The sequence below is a fragment of the Diabrotica virgifera genome, chromosome 8, assembly GCF_917563875.1.
Source record: "Diabrotica virgifera virgifera chromosome 8, PGI_DIABVI_V3a".
In the NCBI taxonomy this organism is placed as follows: Eukaryota; Metazoa; Arthropoda; class Insecta; order Coleoptera; family Chrysomelidae; genus Diabrotica; species Diabrotica virgifera.
The window spans coordinates 176,414,484-176,435,379 of NC_065450.1; the positions used below are offsets into that span (position 1 = coordinate 176,414,484).

Sequence of the window (20,896 nt, forward strand, 5' to 3'; positions counted from 1 at the left end):
TCTGAACTTTCCAATCTTTAACATTCATTGTTCTTATGTCTTCTTCTACATCATCCAGCCATCTTCTTCTAGACCTTCCTCTACACCTGTTAGTTATCCTTCTCAACATATTTGAGTGTGGGTCTCTCTGTATATGTCCTATCTATTCTAAGCGAAGAGATCTTATGTATCTGACTATATTTTTTCCCTTTAATTCTTCTTTCTTCCTCTCTTGTTACATGATACCCCAGTAACGTTATCATTATTTTTCTTTCAAATTTAAGAAGCCTCTTTCTTATTAATCATCGTTGTTTTCATCCGATATGTTTCATCTTTGTTCTCTTAAGAGTCTGGCTTTCCAGCAGATTGCTATTCATTCACACTTAAAAAAAATAAATATTGTTTAATAGACATGTTAATGTTACAATTTTGGATCCAGCATTTTAAAATTTTCACTTTTGATATCAAATAGTTACTCCGAAAAGTCACAAACCTTATAGTACACTGTTATGTCTATTTGTTTTAATTTTTAATAAATTTTGGTCGCCATTTACGATCTGCCGTTTAGAATATTTAAATTTTGACATAATTCGTGTTCAGCCAGCTCGAAAACAGCCCAGTAGCGATTGATGTCCAATTAGTTCAAATTTTATTAAATTTGGTCGGCCACACTGGATTCGATATTTTGAGCTTTTCAATTTTGACAAAATTCGTAATCAGCAAGTTCTAAAACCTCATAGCACTTGAATATCATCATCATCATCAATGGTGCTACAGCCCTATGAAAGAGCCTCGACCTTCCCAAGTCTATTACGCCAGTCAGTCCCATCCATTGCCAACCGTTGCCAGTTTGCTGCGCCTATTAGCACTTGAATATTATCTTCCAAATTATTAATGTTTATTTTTTAACCAGGAGGAGTAAACTAAAAAGACAGATTCACACCCAAGAAAGTCACTAGAATAATAACCAAATACATCTTCTTTTTTGGTTGATTTAGTCGGCCCTCAACGGTAATCCATAAATATTACTTATATTAAATTCATACGTCGCTAAAGAGTTCCAAAAACAACTGCTTTTTATATAAAAGCAGAGTAACAATCTAATAATTAAAGGAATAACACAGAAAACACAAAAATCGCCGATATAACTTAATTAACCTATGAAATGTCACTAGTGTCAAAACTTGATAAATGTCATTAGTGTCAAAATTTTATAACAGTGGAGTAAACTTGCCTGCGGTGGGACCAATTACAAACAAGCAATACAGCGCGGTAAATTTGAATCACTCCTCTTGGTTAAAAAACAAACCATAGGTATATACAGAGTGTTTCATAAAGAATTGTCCATAGAATGGAGAAACCTTAGCAAAAAATACGAAGATTATTTGAGTTTAAAGGTAATGGATTCAATAAGATTATGTACACTCGCGAGTAAAAAAATCGGGTCACTCGATGAATTATACAAGTTTGATGTCTCGAATTTCCTAAACCTGTTGTCCGATTTAAGTGATTTTTTTAGTATGCTATAGCCTTATTATTTAAGAATATCAGTGTAACAATATTGTTGCTAGACAGGTAAATGTCATTTTATACCGGGTGTAACAATCATACTGTGTTTTTGTCCTTAAAGTTCGGAACACTCTGTGGAATATTATAGCATAGATAAAATATTGAAATTAAAACTCAATTGTAGCCTTAGGCTTTCTTAACATTTTCTTTTTTGGTTCATTTGCTTATGTTGGATAATAAAAAAGTTAGGTACTTTAACAACTAGCCATGTTCTTCATCAATACAGGATGTTTCTAAATACGTGCGACAAACTTTAAGGGGTAATTCTGCATGAAAAAATGATGACCGTTTGCTTTAAAAAGATAAAGAACAGGGCAAGTTGTTAAATTACCTAACTTTTTTATTATACAACTTAAGCAAATGAATCAAAAATGAAAATGTTAAGAAAGCCTAAGGCTACAATTGAGTTTTAATTTCAATATTTTATCTATGCTATAATATTCCACAGAGTGTTCCGAACTTTAAGAAAACACAGTATGATTTTTACACCCGGTATAAAATGACATTTACCTGTCTAGCAACAATATTGTTACATTGATATTCTTAAATAATAAGGCTATAAAATACTAAAAAAATCACTCAAATCGGACAAGTTTAGGAAATTCAAGACCTCGAAACGTGTATAATTCACCCGAATGACGCGATTTTTTTGCTCGCGAGTGTATTTTAAACACAATAATCTATTGAATGTTGTTTAAAATACATATTCTTATTGAATCCATTATATTTAAACGCAAATAACTTGAAAACTACTTACTCTACCGCATTGAGACAAAAGGATATTTACGTAGAAAGTAACGAAGAATCAAAAACCATACTGAAATGATTATTACGACAGTGGCATAGATTGTGAGAGGGGAAATGAAGTATATATCCCTACAGCACGCCTCTGGTAGCAGCAGAAAACTATATTTTAACACTAGTTATCTTAACATGTGTAAACTGTTTGTCAAGTTTGAACAAAAAATATTGAAAGTTGTTAAAGCAATGGGCTAAAATCATTTTAGAATATTTGAAATAAAACACCCTGTATCCGGTAAGAAGAAATATTTTATTTAAATGTTTTAGGTTAAATCTTCGTACTTTTTGCTAAGGTTTCTCCAGTTACTATATGGACAATTCTTAATGAAATATTTTTTTGACTAGTATTTAGACTTTTGACCACTTTTCAGTAATTTGTCCCAGTGTGAGATGTTTAGTAATAAGTGTAAGACAGTAAGTAGGGTAATAAGAGTAAGACATTGAAAATATTAGTATTAAATATATTTATACAAAAATAAAACTAGATTAAAAGCGTTATCACAATATTGTCAAATTAAGCTCGAGTTTAAATCTGCCCTATATTTACTAAAATATCTATTGAAATCGAGCTGTGAAAGCAACTGAAGCAAATGTTGTCCGCTGGCTTTCTCGTGTAACTTTTGTAGTATAAATAACAGAGATTCTATAACTACATCGGTCTGATTTTGAAACATTATTAACTCTTCGAGTTCAACATCGGCCAACTCAGAATCCCAAGTATTTGCGACTAAGCAAAAATGATCGCATAATTCCAGTAGTTTGATAATGATGTTGTATACCTGCAAAAATATATAAATTTGATAAAAATAAGACTGCCATTTAAAAAGATCTGACATTAATGATATTTTGAAAGATGTGTTTATTTAGCAAGGTTCTAAAACTGTTTTCTTGTGGCATGTTTAATTTAAGTATTATGTTTATATGGCATTGAACCACAATCATTATTGGTGTAATGAAATTTACATTTTTAATTAAATGGTGTTGTGGCACATTCTGCAATACCACTAAGTGTCAGGATAAACGAGCACGAAGCATACATCAAGAACAGAGAATTTAAGAAATCCTGTGGCGGCCGGTCAGGATCGGCAGTGCCGACCCACACATTTATAGATATAGATTTTTTTTTTAATATTCAATTTAATCAGAGTTTATGTCATTTTTTGTATCTGTGAAATAAAAAAAACTGCCAGATAATACAGACTAAATTTTATTCATGGTTTTTAAAACGATTCGACCAATCCAAGCGTTAACAGATCCCTGCGCATAAGAGACTTTTCAAAAAATGAATGATCCGAGCCATTAATCTGACTGTTCGGCTAGCCAACCCCAGGTCATCTCTAGCTTGACGATTTACACGTAAAACTCAACGAAAAATACAAGTCGATGAGCAACCAAACATACATTTCTCCGCAGACATTAAGCGGCAGGTACGGCACATTTAAATCTGCCGATGTTTCATTTGGAAACATCAGCAGAAATAGTAAAAAATAATCACGCCGTTTTACGTTGTTTAGTTGATATTGTAATTTTTTAAGTTGTCAGGAATTATTATTTATTTACAGATACACAATATCGTATAATTGTTATATCATATAATTATAGATAACTTATAAAATTGTTTAAGAAATACGATTTCGAATTTTATAATTTACTTTTTGATTCTAAGATATTCAGCGGCATGTCTAAAACAGTACAGAATGAACTAATATAATCAATTAGTTACATTTTGAATAACGTTATTGGATCTGAGATTCAGAAAACCATTTGCTTTTCGCTAGAAGTAGATGAAACTTCTGATTATCATGTCATTCACAATAATTATCAATTGTTGCCCGATACGCGTTACGTGGTAATATTTATGAGAGGTTTTTAGGTTTTACAGACGTGAGTAAAAGTAATAAGGTAGAATATATTTTTGGTGTTTTAAAGAACAGATTAAAATTTTTTTATATTAAAAATAAGTTTTTAGAGCAAACTGGGGCAAACTTATGACGGCGCTGCCGTGATGTCTGGCGAATTGAACGGCCTCGAGGCAAATTAAAACTATTGCACCACAAGCTTTATTTACTCACTGTCATGGGAATATAATGAATTTAGTTTTGCAGGATACGTGTAAAAAAATTAAAGAATATCGTCTTTTCTTGCCAGTTTAGCTCGCCCAAACGGACTACTGTTTTAGAACAATTTGTTTCGAAAAAATGCAAACTTGTCAAACGCGATGAAATTTTAAACCTCGGTTAGTTTCCACTGTAGCAGATTTTCGTGAACAGTTTTTTTAATTTATTATCGAAGGCGACGATTTTGTAAGTTGTGATGTGATATCTCGATCCGTGAAGCAATCGGTTTGAGAACTTTCGTAAATGATTACTCTTTTAATATTCTTTTAAATATTTTTAAGAAAGTGTTTGCCCAAACCAATTTGATATTCATTGTTGTTCAAAATCAGTCAACTGACATTATTTATTCCAAAGATAGAATAAGAAAACTGGTGCAAAATCTCAGATTTTCGTAATGATAGTAGTTTCCAATATAATACGCAGTGACGTTTTGGGTTCACTTGATATTTCCGAACCACCTCAAAAAAGACACAGGCATGATACATATCTCGAAAAACGAGTATATTTTGAAATTTTGGATACCTACTATGTATTATGCAAATAGATACTCGTTTTTCGAATTTTAAAGGTTTGCAAATTTCTGACCTCTTTGACGATTCAAAATTTAAAAGTTTTCTTCGCCAAATAATTTTCAAGATATGTATTTATTATTACAAATTACTTAAAAATTACGCTGATCCAAATATTTTCAGAAAGTTGGATAAGTTACAAAATATGTGCAATTTTATATAGGGTGAGGCAGATAACTGGCCTATTAGAAATATCTCGAGAACTAAAGGCAACAGAATCATGAAAATTGGAATAAAGGGGTTTTAAGGGATGATCTATTAAATGAAAATATTTTCATCTCTTTGCAACTTCCGGTTATACCGGAAGTTGCTTATAACTTGGTTTTTTTAAATGGGACACCCTGTATATTTTTACATTTTTGGATTCTCCTCAATATCTTCTTTCTTAAAATATGATATTTTGTAATATTATACAGGGTATTTTAAAAGATATTTACGTTTTTTTATTAATTTCGTAGCAATATTCACACCCTGTAGAATTGTAGTAGTTTGACAACTAAAACTCTACTTAGGTTCAAATGATTTTTAATATAATCTACTATTGTTAAGAATCATTAGTATAGCTAATTTTGAAATATTAGTATACAGGGTTGGTCAAAACTCGGAATGAATATTTTCTGAGTTTTCTTAAATAGAACACCCTGTATTTTAGTATTGTAATGAAATGATATTTCATAGTACTTTTTTATTTTATAAGTATTCCCTATACCTAACTGCTTTAATTTGTGAGTTATTGGTGATTCAAGCTAAACATTAATTGCAACAAAAAATACGTAAAATTTTATTAGGTTGGCCATGAAAATATTCAATCACAAACAATTTTTCAGAAATAAATACATAATAATCCAGACCGATCGTTAAAATTACCAATAATGGTTTAGCTATCAAAATAGCTACGTAGTTAAGATTGTTGGTGCGACTAACAATTAAACACAAATTAAAGCAGTTAGGTATAGGGAATGCTTAAGAAATAAAAAAGTACCATAAAATATCATTTCATTACAATACTATAATACAGGGTGTTCCATTTAAGAAAACTCAGAAAATACTCATTCCGAGTTTCGACCAACCCTGTATACTAAAATTAAAAATTTAGCTATACTAATGATTCTTAACAATAGTAGACTATATTAAAAATCATTTGAACGTAAGTGGAGTTTTAGTTGTCAAACTACTACAATTCTACACGGTGTGAATATTGCTACGAAATTAATAAACAAACGTAATTATCTTTTAAATTACCCTGTATAACATTACAAATCCTCATATTTTAAGAAAGAAGACATCGAAGAGAATCCAAAAATGTAAAAATATACAGGGTGTCCCATTTAAAAAAACGAAGTTATAAGCAACTTCCGGTATAACCGGAAGTTGCAAAGAGATGAAAATATTTTCATTTAATAGATCATCCTTCAAAACCCCTGTATTCCAATTTTCATGATTCTGTTGCTTTTAGCTCTCGAGATATTTCTAATAGGCCAGTTATCTGCCTCACCCTGTATAGTAAGTACTGCAATTCATTACAACAAACTGATCATCAATTCTCTTATTACCACCAACTTCTGCTTTAAATGAACGGGATTTCTCTCGTCTCAAAAGAATCAAAACATATTGTCGAAACACCATGAAACAAGAGAGAATATCAAGTAAACCAAACAAAAAAATCTCCTATGATGATTTGAGCCTTTTAATTAGATTGTACACCTATATGAGGAGACAAAAGACCTTGCCGATCCTGTCTCTAAGGCTACGAGCCACCACTGAAGAAATCCAGATATGCAAACATGCCTGGAACAAGGAGCACAGTGTACAATAGAACATGCCTGGGACAAGGAGCACACAATACAATGGAAAGATGCATCAATAATCATGAAATAAACACATGAAAAAGAAAAAAGTCAAAGAAGCTGCCCTCATCTTACTCAACGAAGAAAAATGTAGCGAACCCATCAGCAGAATGCGGCATACTTTGGTTGCCAATACTAAAAGAAGAAGTCAAAAACAAGAACATACCAACAATAACCGAATAAAAGGAAGTTGAAGAACACACCACTGAATATCTCATACACACTACAGAGGTAACACTAATTTAATTTAAATTTCATATTTTTCAACAATCACATCTATGATACAGGCTACACAAACAAATTAACACAAAAAATAACATACAAAAACAGTCAGAATTTGATAGGTACTCCTAGGACAGTGACGTTATTTCAAATATTTTTTTTCAACCACAGATTGCTATACTATAGTCCATAAATTCGAGACAAAAATTTCATTTGTTTGAATAGATACACATAACCTAAAAAAAATTCAGCTTTCCTTTTTTTGAGAACGATTTTCGGAGTGGACATCGAAACGTCAAAACATTAGTTAATTAAAAATGTAATTTTTATTAACCAATAATTGTGGCTAAATCCCATATAAACATAATACTTAAATGTGTTTATTTATTAGTATTATTATGCATTAGTGTGGTACATGAAAGACAGTCTTTCATGTACCAGAAACTATTAGACACATCATTTTTTTGTGTGATAAGTGTAATAACCGTTTAGCTGTGAAGCACGCTAGTAGACAAATTAGTCTAAGAGCTAGTGAACCCTCCGACTAACGGTCGTCATGTAAGGCTATAAATTTTTCTAGTGATAATTCATAGCACACCAAGGCTAAAAACCACGACCTGGGAGGCCTCAGTGGTACACGTGTATCTACCAGGTGAATCGAAAAGTGCAAATTTAGGGGGTAAAATAAACTTTCTCCTGTAAGGTTTAAATTTAAGTATGTGTTTGAGTAAGTCATTCAGAAGAAATGTGTACAATGACAGGCGATTCTGAAGAGCATAAGACCTTGCCAGGCGAGGGGAAAGATTAGGGGTTTTTCCTAAAATTATTCTTTTTGCATCGAACAAATTTTTAGGTTTTTTTGAATCATTCCAAACAGAAAACGTCTTTAGTGATTTTTCTCTTAAGTTAATAGTTTTTGTTATATAAGCTATTGAAAATTGCGAAATCAGCCATTTTTAACCCTAAATCGGACATTTATCTAACCCGAAGAGGTTTTTGCAATAAAATATCGAAAACTTTTTTGTTTTTTTAATTGCTAATCAAGCAGGTGCGACACTGTAGTATAAGTGAGGGCGTTTGAGTTTGCATAAATTCATTATCTCGAGAATGGGCAAATTTCAAGAGAAATCCTCAGACACGTCGATTTTTATTTTTAAATTAGGACTTTTTGGCATATATATACCTAATACTAGTGACGTCATCCATCTGAGCGTGATGACGTAATCGATGATTTTTTTAAATGAGAGTATGGGTTGTGTGATAGCTCATTTGAAAGGTTATTGAATTTTCTATTCACTAATATGAACATTAACATAATTATTTATACAGGGTGTACACAGAATTTTTTTTTATTAAATTAACTTTGATTAAATTTGACAAATAGAAGAAAACTTTTTTGTACACCCTGTATAAATAATTATGTTAATATTGAATGGGTTGCATATGTGAGTCCATATTAAATATAGTAATGAAACACAGACTTACTCACAATCATTTAATTATACTTTGACGACCGGTTTCGATCTCTACAATATACAGATCATCTTCAGGTCGGCGTTACAAGTAGTTAAATGCTACAATAAGAGAAAACTTGTGTTAGACCAGTGTCTGATTGAAGAGATGTTAATAGAAAGCCAAATTTAAAAAATTTTTTTATAAAATTTTTTGAAATAAAGGTTTGCAACTGTTGACATTTCAGAATATTGGTATATACAAAGTCAAACCTATGAGTAAAAATGCTCATAGGCATGTATGTGCAAATGGGTGCATACAGTTTGAATTTGTTGAGATTAAAATTTTTAACCATTAAAAAACAAAATAAACATAAACTGACTTAAATATGCTGCCAAATTCAAAGTAGTAATAATAAAAGAGATAGTAATATTGTTCTAATCTACTTACATGCCGTTACAAGGATTGCGTTGCAACTTAGTTGTTGTCATATTAGTACGTCCAAATTATGTTAATTGGTTTGTTGGGGTAGTGATAGGGTAAACAGACATGTTACGTAGGTTACGTAGGTTAAAACACAGTAAGTACGTCTTACTGTGTTTTAAGTAAACACGGCATGTAAGTAGATTAGAACAATATTACTATCTCTTTTATTATTACTACTTTGAATTTGGAAGCATATTTAAGTCAGTTTATTTTGTTTTTTAATGGTTAAAAATTTTAATCTCAACAAATTCAAACTGTATGCACCCATTTGCACATACATGCCTATGAGCATTTTTACTCATAGGTTTGACTTTGTATATACCAATATTCTGAAATGTCAACAGTTGCAAACCTTTATTTCAAAAAATTTTATAAAAAATTTTTTTAAATTTGGCTTTCTATTAACATCTCTTCAATCAGACACTGGTCTAACACAAGTTTTCTCTTATTGTAGCATTTAACCACTTGTAACGCCGACCTGAAGATGATCTGTATATTGTAGAGATCGAAACCGGTCGTCAAAGTATAATTAAATGATTGTGAGTAAGTCTGTGTTTCATTACTATATTTAATTATGTTAATGTTTATATTACTGAATAGAGAATTAAATAACCTTTCAAATGAGCTATCACACAACCCCTACTCTTATTTAAAAAAATCATCGATTACGTCATCACGCCCAGATGGATGACGTCACTAGTATTATATATATGCCAAAAAGTCCTAATTCAAAAATAAAAATCGACCTGTCTGAGGATTTCTCTTGAAATTTGCCCATTCTCGAGATAATGAATTTATGCAAACTCAAACGTCCTCACTTATACTACAGTGTCGCACACGCTTGATTAGCAATTAAAAAAACAAAGGGGTTTTCGATATTTTATTGCAAAAGACTCTTCGGGATTTCATCAATCAATGTTTAAAGAATATCTACGTACCTTGGCAACATTGAAATTTTTAGATAAATGTCTGATTTAGGGTTAAAAATGGCCGATTTCTCAATTTTCAAAATTTTCAATCGCTCATATAACAAAAACTAAAAACTTAAGAGAAAAATCACAAAAGACGTTTTCTGTTTGAAATGATTCAGAAAACCTAAAAAAAATTTGTTCGATGCAAAAAGAATAATTTTAGGAAAAACCCATAACCTTTCCCCTCGCCTGGCAAGGTCTTATGCTCTTCAGAATCGCCTGTCATTGTACACATTTCTTCTAAATGACTTACTAAAACACATACTTAAATTTAAACCTTACAGGAGAAAGTTTATTTTATCCCCTAAATTTGCACTTTTCGATTCACCTGGTAGATACACGTGCACCGCTGATGCCTGCCAGGTCATGGTTTTTAGCCTTGGTGTGCTATGAATTATCAATAGAAAAATTTTTAGCCTTACAGGACGACCGTTAGTCGGAGGGTTCACTAGCTCTTAGACTAAATGAGAAAAGATGTGCAGTTATAAATGAATCCGCTTTAATTTTTCGTGTATTTAAAAAGTGCAGGTACTTTTTTAAGTATTATCGATATATCTTACCCTACTGGGAATATCGTATTGGACAGCAGGAACTTGATATAGACTTCGTTTGTTTTGACATGTGCGTTCCTAAAATGTTAAGTAATTAGTACCTGGTTAATGCATAATTAAAGTATTTTTTTAAGGTATGAAAATTTGAAACAGAAAAAAAGTTTAAAAATAATTTTTAATTTTTAGCAAAATGTTATAATACTCGTCTTTAAGTGTCTACAAACCAATAACATTTCAAGTTGCAGCGTGTTTTTGCAGAAAAAAAAACAGTAAACAAAACGTTGTTAAAACAGAATACATATTTATTTTGGACATTTTTATGTTCGAGAATTTAATCTGTGCACTATGTCTGCTTCAGTTTTTAATGAGGAGGTGCGCTCTTACTAAAAATGAGTAATATAACGTCAGAACAAGCAGCTCAAATTGTATTAGAGATGGACGATCGAAGCAATATCTTGCTGATGTTATGGGAATCCACCAATCCAGCGTTTCAAGTGCTTTAAGAAGGTATAGAGAAAGTGAAGTATACACAAGAAGACCAGTTACAGGACTTCCCAGGTGCACGAATCCCGCAGATGAACGCAGGTGAACAGCGGCACTTTGCAATGTCGGATGATAAGTGTAAATCTTGACTCATCAATAAAAATAATATTAGCCCAGTCGTTAATATCTCAATCGACATGTCCTGGTGCAAAACTTAAACGTGCCATATGATGTGCTTTCGTTAACAGTGGAGCAGTAGCAGGCATTCCGGCTCTGATTCCAAATTCCCTTAATCTGTTTCTAACCGAATTGGCACTTATTCGAACATTACGGGTTGTGGAAAGTAGTGATGTAACGATGTCATTTTTTGAACATTCGCGAATACGAATGCGAATATCTGCTACCGACACACAGTGGTGAATTTTGCCGAAAACCTGGCCAAAATGCAAAAATTTTAGTTTATATATTCCGAGAAATTTTATATGAATCTTGCTCTGTAGGTTTCGGAGGATCATTAATGGCCATTGAGGGTAGAACAATACAAGCATATCACATATTTATATTAGTGTAAAGTTTGGATTGAACGAAAGCGGACCGAATAAAATTAAAGTGTGTTATACAATTAAGGCATTTTTAGGTTTTCGTTTAAAACTATAAACGTGTATTATTTTGTTATTTTATAGTGGATGCTATTTCTTGAGGTAAGTGGAGTATTTCAATATACTTTTTAGATTCTTTTTCCTAACATGAAATTTATTTACAACATATTTACAAAATGATGGCAAGAATCTTCAATCGTTTTCTGTTTACCAAGTTTTAAAATGGGAAAAGTAAAAAAGTCAGCTTTGGTCAGCAAATATTTTTTGCTTAATAAATAATTTAATATTTATATAAATATTCCTCAAGAAATCATCTACAAGTTGCAAACTTAGCGGAATTCTTCATTTTAAAAAACTAACATGCTGGAGAATTTCTACATTAAGAGACTTTAATGTTATGGTCAGTTAATAAAGTAAGAACAAAATATGAAGCAGTTGATCTAGAAAATTTACAGTTTTTTTTTACACAAGAACCGAAGTTTTTTGTTATTTTTTTGCTTTCTTCTTCTTTTTTTTTAATCTTTAAGTCATTTTACCTTTACGTATAGGTCTATCTTTTTGCTTTCTTATTTTTATATTTTTTAATAATTTTGGTCGTGTGAGTCCAAAAATTTTGCCTTTTTTTTTTTAAATAAAATGCATAAACGATACTTTATATTAAGAAGCCAAAAACAGGTAGGTCAACTCTTAATACATCTTAATTGTTTTGTAAATGGATCCGATTAATTATAATCATTACCTACCAATGTGTGGCTTTTTAACACAAAGTTTCGTTTATGCATTTCATTTTTAAAAAATTAAAATTTTTGGCTTACACGACCAAAATTATTAAAAAATATAAAAGTAAGGAAACAAAAACAGAGTCCTTTACATAAGAGTAAAAGGACTTAAAGATTAAGAAACAGAAGAAGAAAGCAAAAAAATAACAAAAAACGGCGGCTCTTGTGTAAAAAAACTGTAAATTTACTGGATCAGATGCTTCATATTTTGTTCTTACTTTATTAACTGACCATATAACATTAAAGTCTTTTTATGTACAAATTCTCCAGCATGTTAGGGAGCGTTCAAGTATTACGTAACGCAATTTTTGAGGATTTTTGACCCCCCTCCCCCCATGTAACGCACCGTAACGTTTTTCTGTACCCCCACCCCTTACCTAAACGTTACGTAACACCCAAGTGGCCATTTGAACCTAAATGGAAAACGTGGTTGCGAAAAGTACCGGAAACTCGGTAAAAGAACTTTGTTATTATTTTAATGGCATTTGAGGTAATAATAAAAACTTACAATCATCATTCAGCCTTAAATGTCCACTGCTGAACATAGGCCTCCTCCCCTCGTTTCCAACCACGTCTATCCTGCGCCGCTCTCATCCAGTTTTTATTTAGCTTTCTTAAGTCGTCAGTCCATCTTGTAGGCGGTCGACCGACGTTTCTCTTGTCTTCGCTTGACCTCCATTCCAATAACCTTTTTGTCCATCTCCCATCTGTTATTCTGGCAATGTGTCCTGCCCATCTCCACTTCAACCTGGCTAGCCTTTCGATGACGTCAGTCACCTTTGTTCTTCTGATTTCTTCGTTTTTGATTTTGTCTTGCAGAGTTATTCCTAACATTGAGCGCTCCATTCTTCTCTGCGTTACTCTTAGTTTGGTAGCCGAGGCTTTAGTTAAGGTAAGTGTTTCTGATCCGTACGTCAAGACTGGGAGGACGCACTGCTCAAATACCTTTCTCTTTAGGCATGTGGGCAACTCACTTTTAAAAGTTTCTCTTAGTTTTCCAAATGCTGCCCACCCAAGAACGATTCTTCTATTCAGTTCATGTGTCTGGTTATCCCTGCCACTCGTAATTTCATGTCCCATGACATGAAATATGTTCAAAACTTACAATAATAATCTTTTATTATTAATTTTACATTTACATTTAATTTACATTTACATTTAATTTACATTTACATTTTCCCTACTTGGCCCCATCCTTACATACATTTTTGGTTTCATTCTTTATTGTTCTTCTCATGCATTCTTCTATTTTATATTTTTTAATAAAAGCTTAAAATAAAATAACATATTTATAATTTCAACATTTTATTTTGCTTAGTAAAAATTTTTGTATAACGAATAATATACGATGTTACCAGTAGTTTCAGAAAAATAGTGAAAAAAATGTGTAAAACTTTTTGTTCTTCAACGCCCTGTATCGTGAAACCAAAATTATTTAGTAAGCAAACCCCAATTATTTTTTAATTTTTCACCTATCCTAGAGATCGTGTTACCTTTTTCTGAAACACCTTGTATATACAGGGTGTAACAAAAATACAGGTCATAAGTTTAATCACATATTCTGGGACCAAAAATAGTTCGATTGAACCTAACTTACCTTAGTACAAATGTGCATATAAAAAAAGTTACAACCCTTTGAAGTTACAAAATGAAAATCGATTTTTTCCAATATATTGAAAACTATTAGATATTGTTTATTGAAAATGGACATGTGGTATTCTTATGGCAGTAGCATCTAAAGAAAAAATTATAGTGAAATTTGGACACCCCATAAAAATTTTATGGGGGTTTTGTTCTTTTAAACCCACCCAAACTTTTGTGTACGTTCCAATTAAATTATTATTGTAGTACCATTAGTTAAACACAATGTTTTTAAAACTTTTTTGGCTCCTAGTACTTTTTCGAAAAATCAGTTTTTATCAAGATATTTTGAATATTTGTCAAATCCACCACATATTTGTGTATGGTTAAGTACGACTATGGAGACTTGGTAATAATATGAAAATTTATGTACTTATAATTTACATTTTTAGGTATATTTTGCACCATATTAAAAAAGAAGCCACTTCTCGATAAAAGGTGCCTTCTCGAAAAAATCCAAAGAGGCAAAAAAGTTTTAAAAACACTGTGTTTAACTAATGGCACCACAGTAATATTTTAATTGGAACGTAGACAAACATTTGGGGGGTTTAAAAGAACAAAACCCCCATAAAATTTTTATGTAAACCTATTAAAAAATAAGCCTCAACTCGATAACAACTTCCTTATCGAAAAAATACTAAGAGGCAAAAAAGTTTTAAGAATATTGAATTTAACTAATGGTACCACAATAATAATTTAATTGAGACATACACAAAAGTTTAGGGGGGTTTAAGGGAACAAAACCCTCATAAAATTTTTATGGGGTGCACAAATTTCAGTATAATTTTTCTTTAAATGTTCCTGCCATAAGAATGCCACATGTCCATTTTCAATAAAAAATCTGTAATAGTTTTCGATATATGTATTCAAAAAAATCGATTTTCATTTTGTAACTTCAAAGGGCTGTAACTTTTTTTATGTGCATATTTGTACTAAGGTAAGTTAGGTTCATTCGAACTATTTTTGGTCCCAGAATATGTGATTTAATTTATGACCTGTATTTTTGTTACACCCTGTATATAAGAAGGCACTTATGGAATAAAATTATTTCTGTCCTTGTTTTAAATAATTTTAAAAAACGCTGGGACCCATAGATTTTCATATATAAAAATGTGTGCTTTTTAAACATAAATTTAAATGTACAGGGTGATTCATGCAAGCCTAGCGTAGTCCATTATCTTTAATTTTAATTAAACACCCTGTATATTTTTGTCTTTAGAAGCTGCTTAACAACCTCATCTCAAAAATGTGTATCATGTAGGGTCTATTATGAATAATGCAAGGTGAAATTTTGAAAGTATGTATAATTTTCGTCAAGATGTTAATCACATAAAACTTTGAAATTAATAATTCAGGAATCACACTTTAAATAAGGGTATTATTTTTTAAAATTTCTATCACTTTTCTAAACTAAGTATCAATATAGTGGGTTTTGTATTTAATGCTTTTTATTTAAAGACATTTTTAACTAATTTGAAAATTTGCGTACATATTTCTGTACCATCCGTGAATAAGTGGATAAGTCAAATCTTAAATTTTTTATTCTTCAAAACTAATAAAATGTTTAAAATGGCCATACCGAAATATTTGCATTTTTGAGTTATCGACTTATTCACAGATGGCACAGACCGTGAATAAGTGGATAAGTCAAATCTTAAATTTTTATTCTTCAAACCTAATAAAATGTTTAAAATGGCCATACCGAAAAATTGCATTTTTGAGTTATCGACTTATTCACAGATGGTACAGATTTAAAATATTAATGAATACCTACCTACTGCTGAAAACGATACTGCATGTTATGGACTTAAATTACCCATTTCATTTTTACCAAAATATAAAGTACCTACCTATCTATTCATCAGATAAACCCATAAATAACTCTGAGGGAATAGTTCCGGATAGTGGAAACATATGGTCTTTTGAAAACAAAACAATTCTTAACGAAAGAATCCCTTTAGGTACTTGACATCATTTTGACTTGACCCTGAAAATCCTATGTCGCTAAACCATCAAATATAATTTAGGTGAAGTGAAATGAAAGAAGATTATGCGCTGTTGGATGATGGGCTTTGGGTTGTATAATATAAATGAGAAATGGTTTACATTTGAGCAATGAATTTTTTTTAGAGTTTTCGGTTGATTTTATATAGTTTTCAGTAGATAAGTAGATTGGAGTTCAAATCAGTAGGTTTTATACAGTTTTCAGTAGATCGGAGTTCAAATCCGTAGGTCTACTGAAAAATCAGTAGACAAATCATAATACAATTCAGGGGCCTATGTAAAACATAAAAGAAATTATGTAGTTTTTTTATTTAAGTTAAAAAAGAATGTTACGTAACGCGCTGTTCGAACCCCCCTTCCCCCATGTAACGCGCCGTAACGTTTTACAAAACCCCCCTCCCCCCAAACTGCGTTACGTAATACTTGAACGCTCCCTTGTATTTCTTTAAAATGAAAAATTCCGCTAAGGATGCATTTGGCTGCAGATGATTTTTTGAGGAATATTTATATACATTTTGAACTATTTATTAAACAAAATATCTTTGCTGAGCAAAGTAGACTTTTTTACTTTTCCCTTTTTAAATCTTGGAAAACTTAAAACGATTGAAAATTCTTGCCAATTTGCAAACATGTTGTAAATAAAGTCTATTTTACGAAGAAAAAAGTCTAAAAAGTATATTAAAATACTACACTTACCTCCAGACATAGCATTCACTATAAACTAACAAAATAATACACGTCTATAGTTCTAAATGAAAACCAAACAATGACCCAATATTATTGTATAACACACTTAATTTTTATTTGGTCCGCTGTCGTTCTATCACAACTTTACACTAATATAAATATACGATCTCATAGGCGCCCATGTCCACGGGCATGGCCACGGCCCCCTAGCTTTTCTGTTGCTTTAAACTATAATATATTGTCATCCAAAGTATACAAAATGTAATGTGCAACATCTTCACGTCTGGCCCCTCCACTAAAAAATTTTTAGATGGACGCCCATGCATTATCTGCTTGTATTGTTCTACCCTTAACGGCTGTTTATGATTCTCAAAAACCTACAGAGCAAGGTTCATACAAAATTTCTCAGGGTATATCTATAAACTTAGATTTTTTACATTTTGGCCAGGATTTCGGCGAAATTCACCACTGTGCGACATCGCGAATGAGGATGCGAATGCGAATATTCAGTTTTTTTAATTTGTTCCTATTTTTGTCATAATTTCCAAATTTATAATGCGAAATTAATTGATATATTATGTAGTTAATCAATCTGAATCGTATTCTTTATTACATAATACCAAATAATAAAATAAAGTGAAGGCTGATAATGTGATTATACGAGGTTAAGTTACCTTTTCTTAATAAAAAAAGTGAAAAGTGAATAGATTTTGATTTTACTAACCTAATATTATCTTCAAATTATTTTTTTTCTAATATTCATATTCGCAAAACATTCGTACAAATTTTACGAATGCAAATATGTAAAAATATGCGAATACGAATATTCGTTACATCACTAGTGGAAAGATCATTTCGTAGTAGGGAACTTGCACATAAAAATTTTTTTGCATAAAATTGTTAAGTTATGTTTAAGTATATTATATTCAAAATATTACGTCTTTAACAATTAATAGTGTACGTACAACAACTGATAATAGTTGCGCGCCCAAATTTACCGTTTTAAACTACTTCAAAAGCACGGGCTTGGATCTGACGTCACCAACCATGATGTTTACCACTGTTCTCGTTTGGCTAGTGCCAGACGTGCACTGTGCAGACAATATTTTGAAATTTTAAAGATTTTCATTCATTTATAATATTGTTTTTAGTTTACGGAAATACATTTTTATTTTACAACCTTTCACAAATGCCAAATTATATTATAAATATTGAACAAAATTAAATACTTATATTATATTGCTTATAAAAATGTAAGTATGTACATACATAGATACTACTAAAAAAATACTTATAAAAAGAAAGGATGTTTTATTAAAATATATATAAATATATTTAGTTTAAAATTTGAATTTCATTCTCACATAAAGAAATAAAAAATATTTTATAGATGAAACTTTATTTTATCAGTTTTATTCAATTTATTTTTAATAATTAGCATAGCCAAATAGATGAGGGAAAATATTTACACTCCAAAAGTCTTGTGCTATACTATTCAAACTGTTAATAAGACCTGCGTCATATTTTATCCAAATATAAGTAAATTTTGAATTATTTTCAAAGTCTGTATCTGTATCTGCTACGCAAAAAATACTTATTTTTTAAATAGAAACATTTGCAACTGTACAACAAAATTAGATTTTAGCCCTCGGTCTCGGTTTTCTAACAACACAACTTTTTAAATCCAAAACGTTTAAATATTTTATATTTATAACAAAGAAGAAAGAAAAAAACTTAAAAATAAACAAAACTTTTAGTAATAAAAGTAAGAGTAACAAAACCTATTTTTGTAAACAATTTGTCAAATCTCAAACATTCATTATTCATGTCCGATATTTAACAGTATATTTTTATCACCCCGTATATCACATGAGCCAATTTGTTATGGTATAATTGCATGTACGGGTTTCTAATTTAGTTCACGAATTGTAAATTGTAAACAATAATTCGGGCAATTACATTATTTAATTTGATGATCAAATATATTTCTTTGTTCTCAATATTTGTAAATATACTCAGCGCGTGGCTTGACACCAATACTAAGTGCCACCGCTGAGAAACAATACACATTTAGAATCATTCACAAGAATCAGCTCCACCAAGCAACATGTGCTTGTAACTTCATTCCTTCGAGTCACTTAAGGGCTCCCGGGCACGGGTTGTGTTAGAGTGTGGTAGGAATTATACATGGTCCTCATCGAGAAAACGGAAACATCGAGGTAGAAACGAGACTCGATAAACCTACGACTACAGTCCATACCAAACAAACCCAGTAGCAGATAGACGACGCTAGGCCCGGGAGAACAGAAACCAGGAGAGCCGTAGAGCATCCAGAGCAGAAACTACAAACAGGAGAGCCGCAGAGCATCCAGAACAGAAAATACAAACAGGAGAGCCGCAGAGTATCCAGAACAGAAACTACAAACAGGAGAGCTGCAGAGCATCCAGAACAGAAACTACAAACAAGAGAGCCGCAGAGCATCCAGAACAGAAACTACAAACAGGAGAGCCGCAAAGCATCCAGAGCAGAAACCACAACCAGAGGAGCGACTCAACGCTCAAGAAAAGAAAAAAACCGTAAGTTTTTGAATGAGTTAATATTTTTCCAACTTTTAGGTATCGTATACCGAAATATAAAGGTCCAAGTACCGAAATATTTTTCATTTAACCCCAAACTATTTAACTTATACATAGATATATTTTTTTAGTACACTATATACAATATTTTTCATTTAACCCTAAACTATTTAACTTCTACATAGATTTTTTTCCTATATAATAATAATAAACGGTATTTATCTCTAAAAATATTTATTACATATTTATCTTAATTAAAAATTTGTTTAAGAAAGACGTATACTTTGATAATTTTACATATTTCATTTTGTAGTTCATTCATATTGCATAATTTTACTAACGCATCGTAGCAAAGAGTTTTCAATTTATATAACATTCACCTACTTATTTTAACTGACCTTTGTTAACACTGAACGCTCGTCAGCAAGGTCAAACAGAATCAAATTTTGCCCATTACACTATTACAGGTAAAGTGAATCATAGTACTTGAAAATATAAATAACATTTTATTTAATAGCGTATAAAAATATAATAAAAACATTTACTCCTGAATAAAGTAGGTAAATTTAAAAATTGTTAAGGACATGGAAATTGTATACGGAAAACAGCCAATACAGGCAACCATATCAGGAATAGGCTCGTCTGGAGAAAAGACAGCCAACTAGAGCATGTAAGCATTATAAGGAAAAAAGAGGCGTTGGTACTACCAAAGAACATACATATACAGTTACATATTCGAGAAGCGGTATCGACCGAGAAAGTAGCGGCCTACCCACTCAAAACACGAATCGAGGAGCGGTATCGACCGAGAAAGTAGCGGCCTACCCACTCAAAACACGAAACGAGGAGCGGTATCGACCGAGAAAGTAGCGGCCTACCCACTCAAAACACGAAACGAGGAGCGGATCGACCGAGAAAGTAGCGGCCTACCCACTCAAAACACGAAACGGGCAAAGAGTGACAAAACACTCGTCCCAACCAAACAGAAAACTCCAAAAACCGAAGAAACAGTAGGTATAGAGGGAGAAGAAAAAGTGTACCAAACGGACACAAATACCTAAATACACACACAAAACAATACAGTTCAATACAAAACGTCGATCGACGGAACGAACGTGAAAATGAAACAGAAAGATTATAAAAATAACTATGGAAAAAGAAGAGAAACATACAGAATCAAAAGTGCAACAGTACTAACGCCAAGGAAAAACGACACGAATATGTACCGTGAAAAAACTTACAGAAACGCCAAGGAAAAACGTGACACAAATATGTACCGTGACAAAACTAACGCCAAGGAAAAACGTGACAAAACTAACGCCAAAACAAAACGGACCACAAGAGTCGAAGACGTACCATGACAAAAGGTACAGAAACGAAAAACAATACGAATCTCAGGAACCGAGGATGTACCGGGATAAAATTTACAGAAAAACAAAAGAACAAAGACGTCGTGATACAAGGACGTATCTAGATCAAACTTATAGTAAAACAAGCGAAAATAAGAAGAAAACTTACAAGAATAAAAATAGAAAATATGACAGAGACGAGGAGGAATACAT

General features: G+C 31.7%; 1 protein-coding gene across 1 annotated transcript in view; it reads right to left on the reverse strand.

Annotated features, from left to right (window-relative positions):
* Positions 1-2,794: 2,794 nt before the first annotated feature.
* Positions 2,795-20,896, reverse strand: part of LOC114340477 (gamma-tubulin complex component 4) — a 57,614-nt gene continuing 39,512 nt past the window's right edge. The window contains exons 9-10 of the mRNA XM_050659519.1: positions 10,574-10,642; positions 2,795-3,128 (exon numbers count right to left, since the gene is read on the reverse strand). Coding sequence (XP_050515476.1) covers positions 2,859-3,128; positions 10,574-10,642 — 339 coding nt within the window. The 3' untranslated portion in view covers positions 2,795-2,858. The remainder of the gene's footprint in view (positions 3,129-10,573; positions 10,643-20,896) is intronic.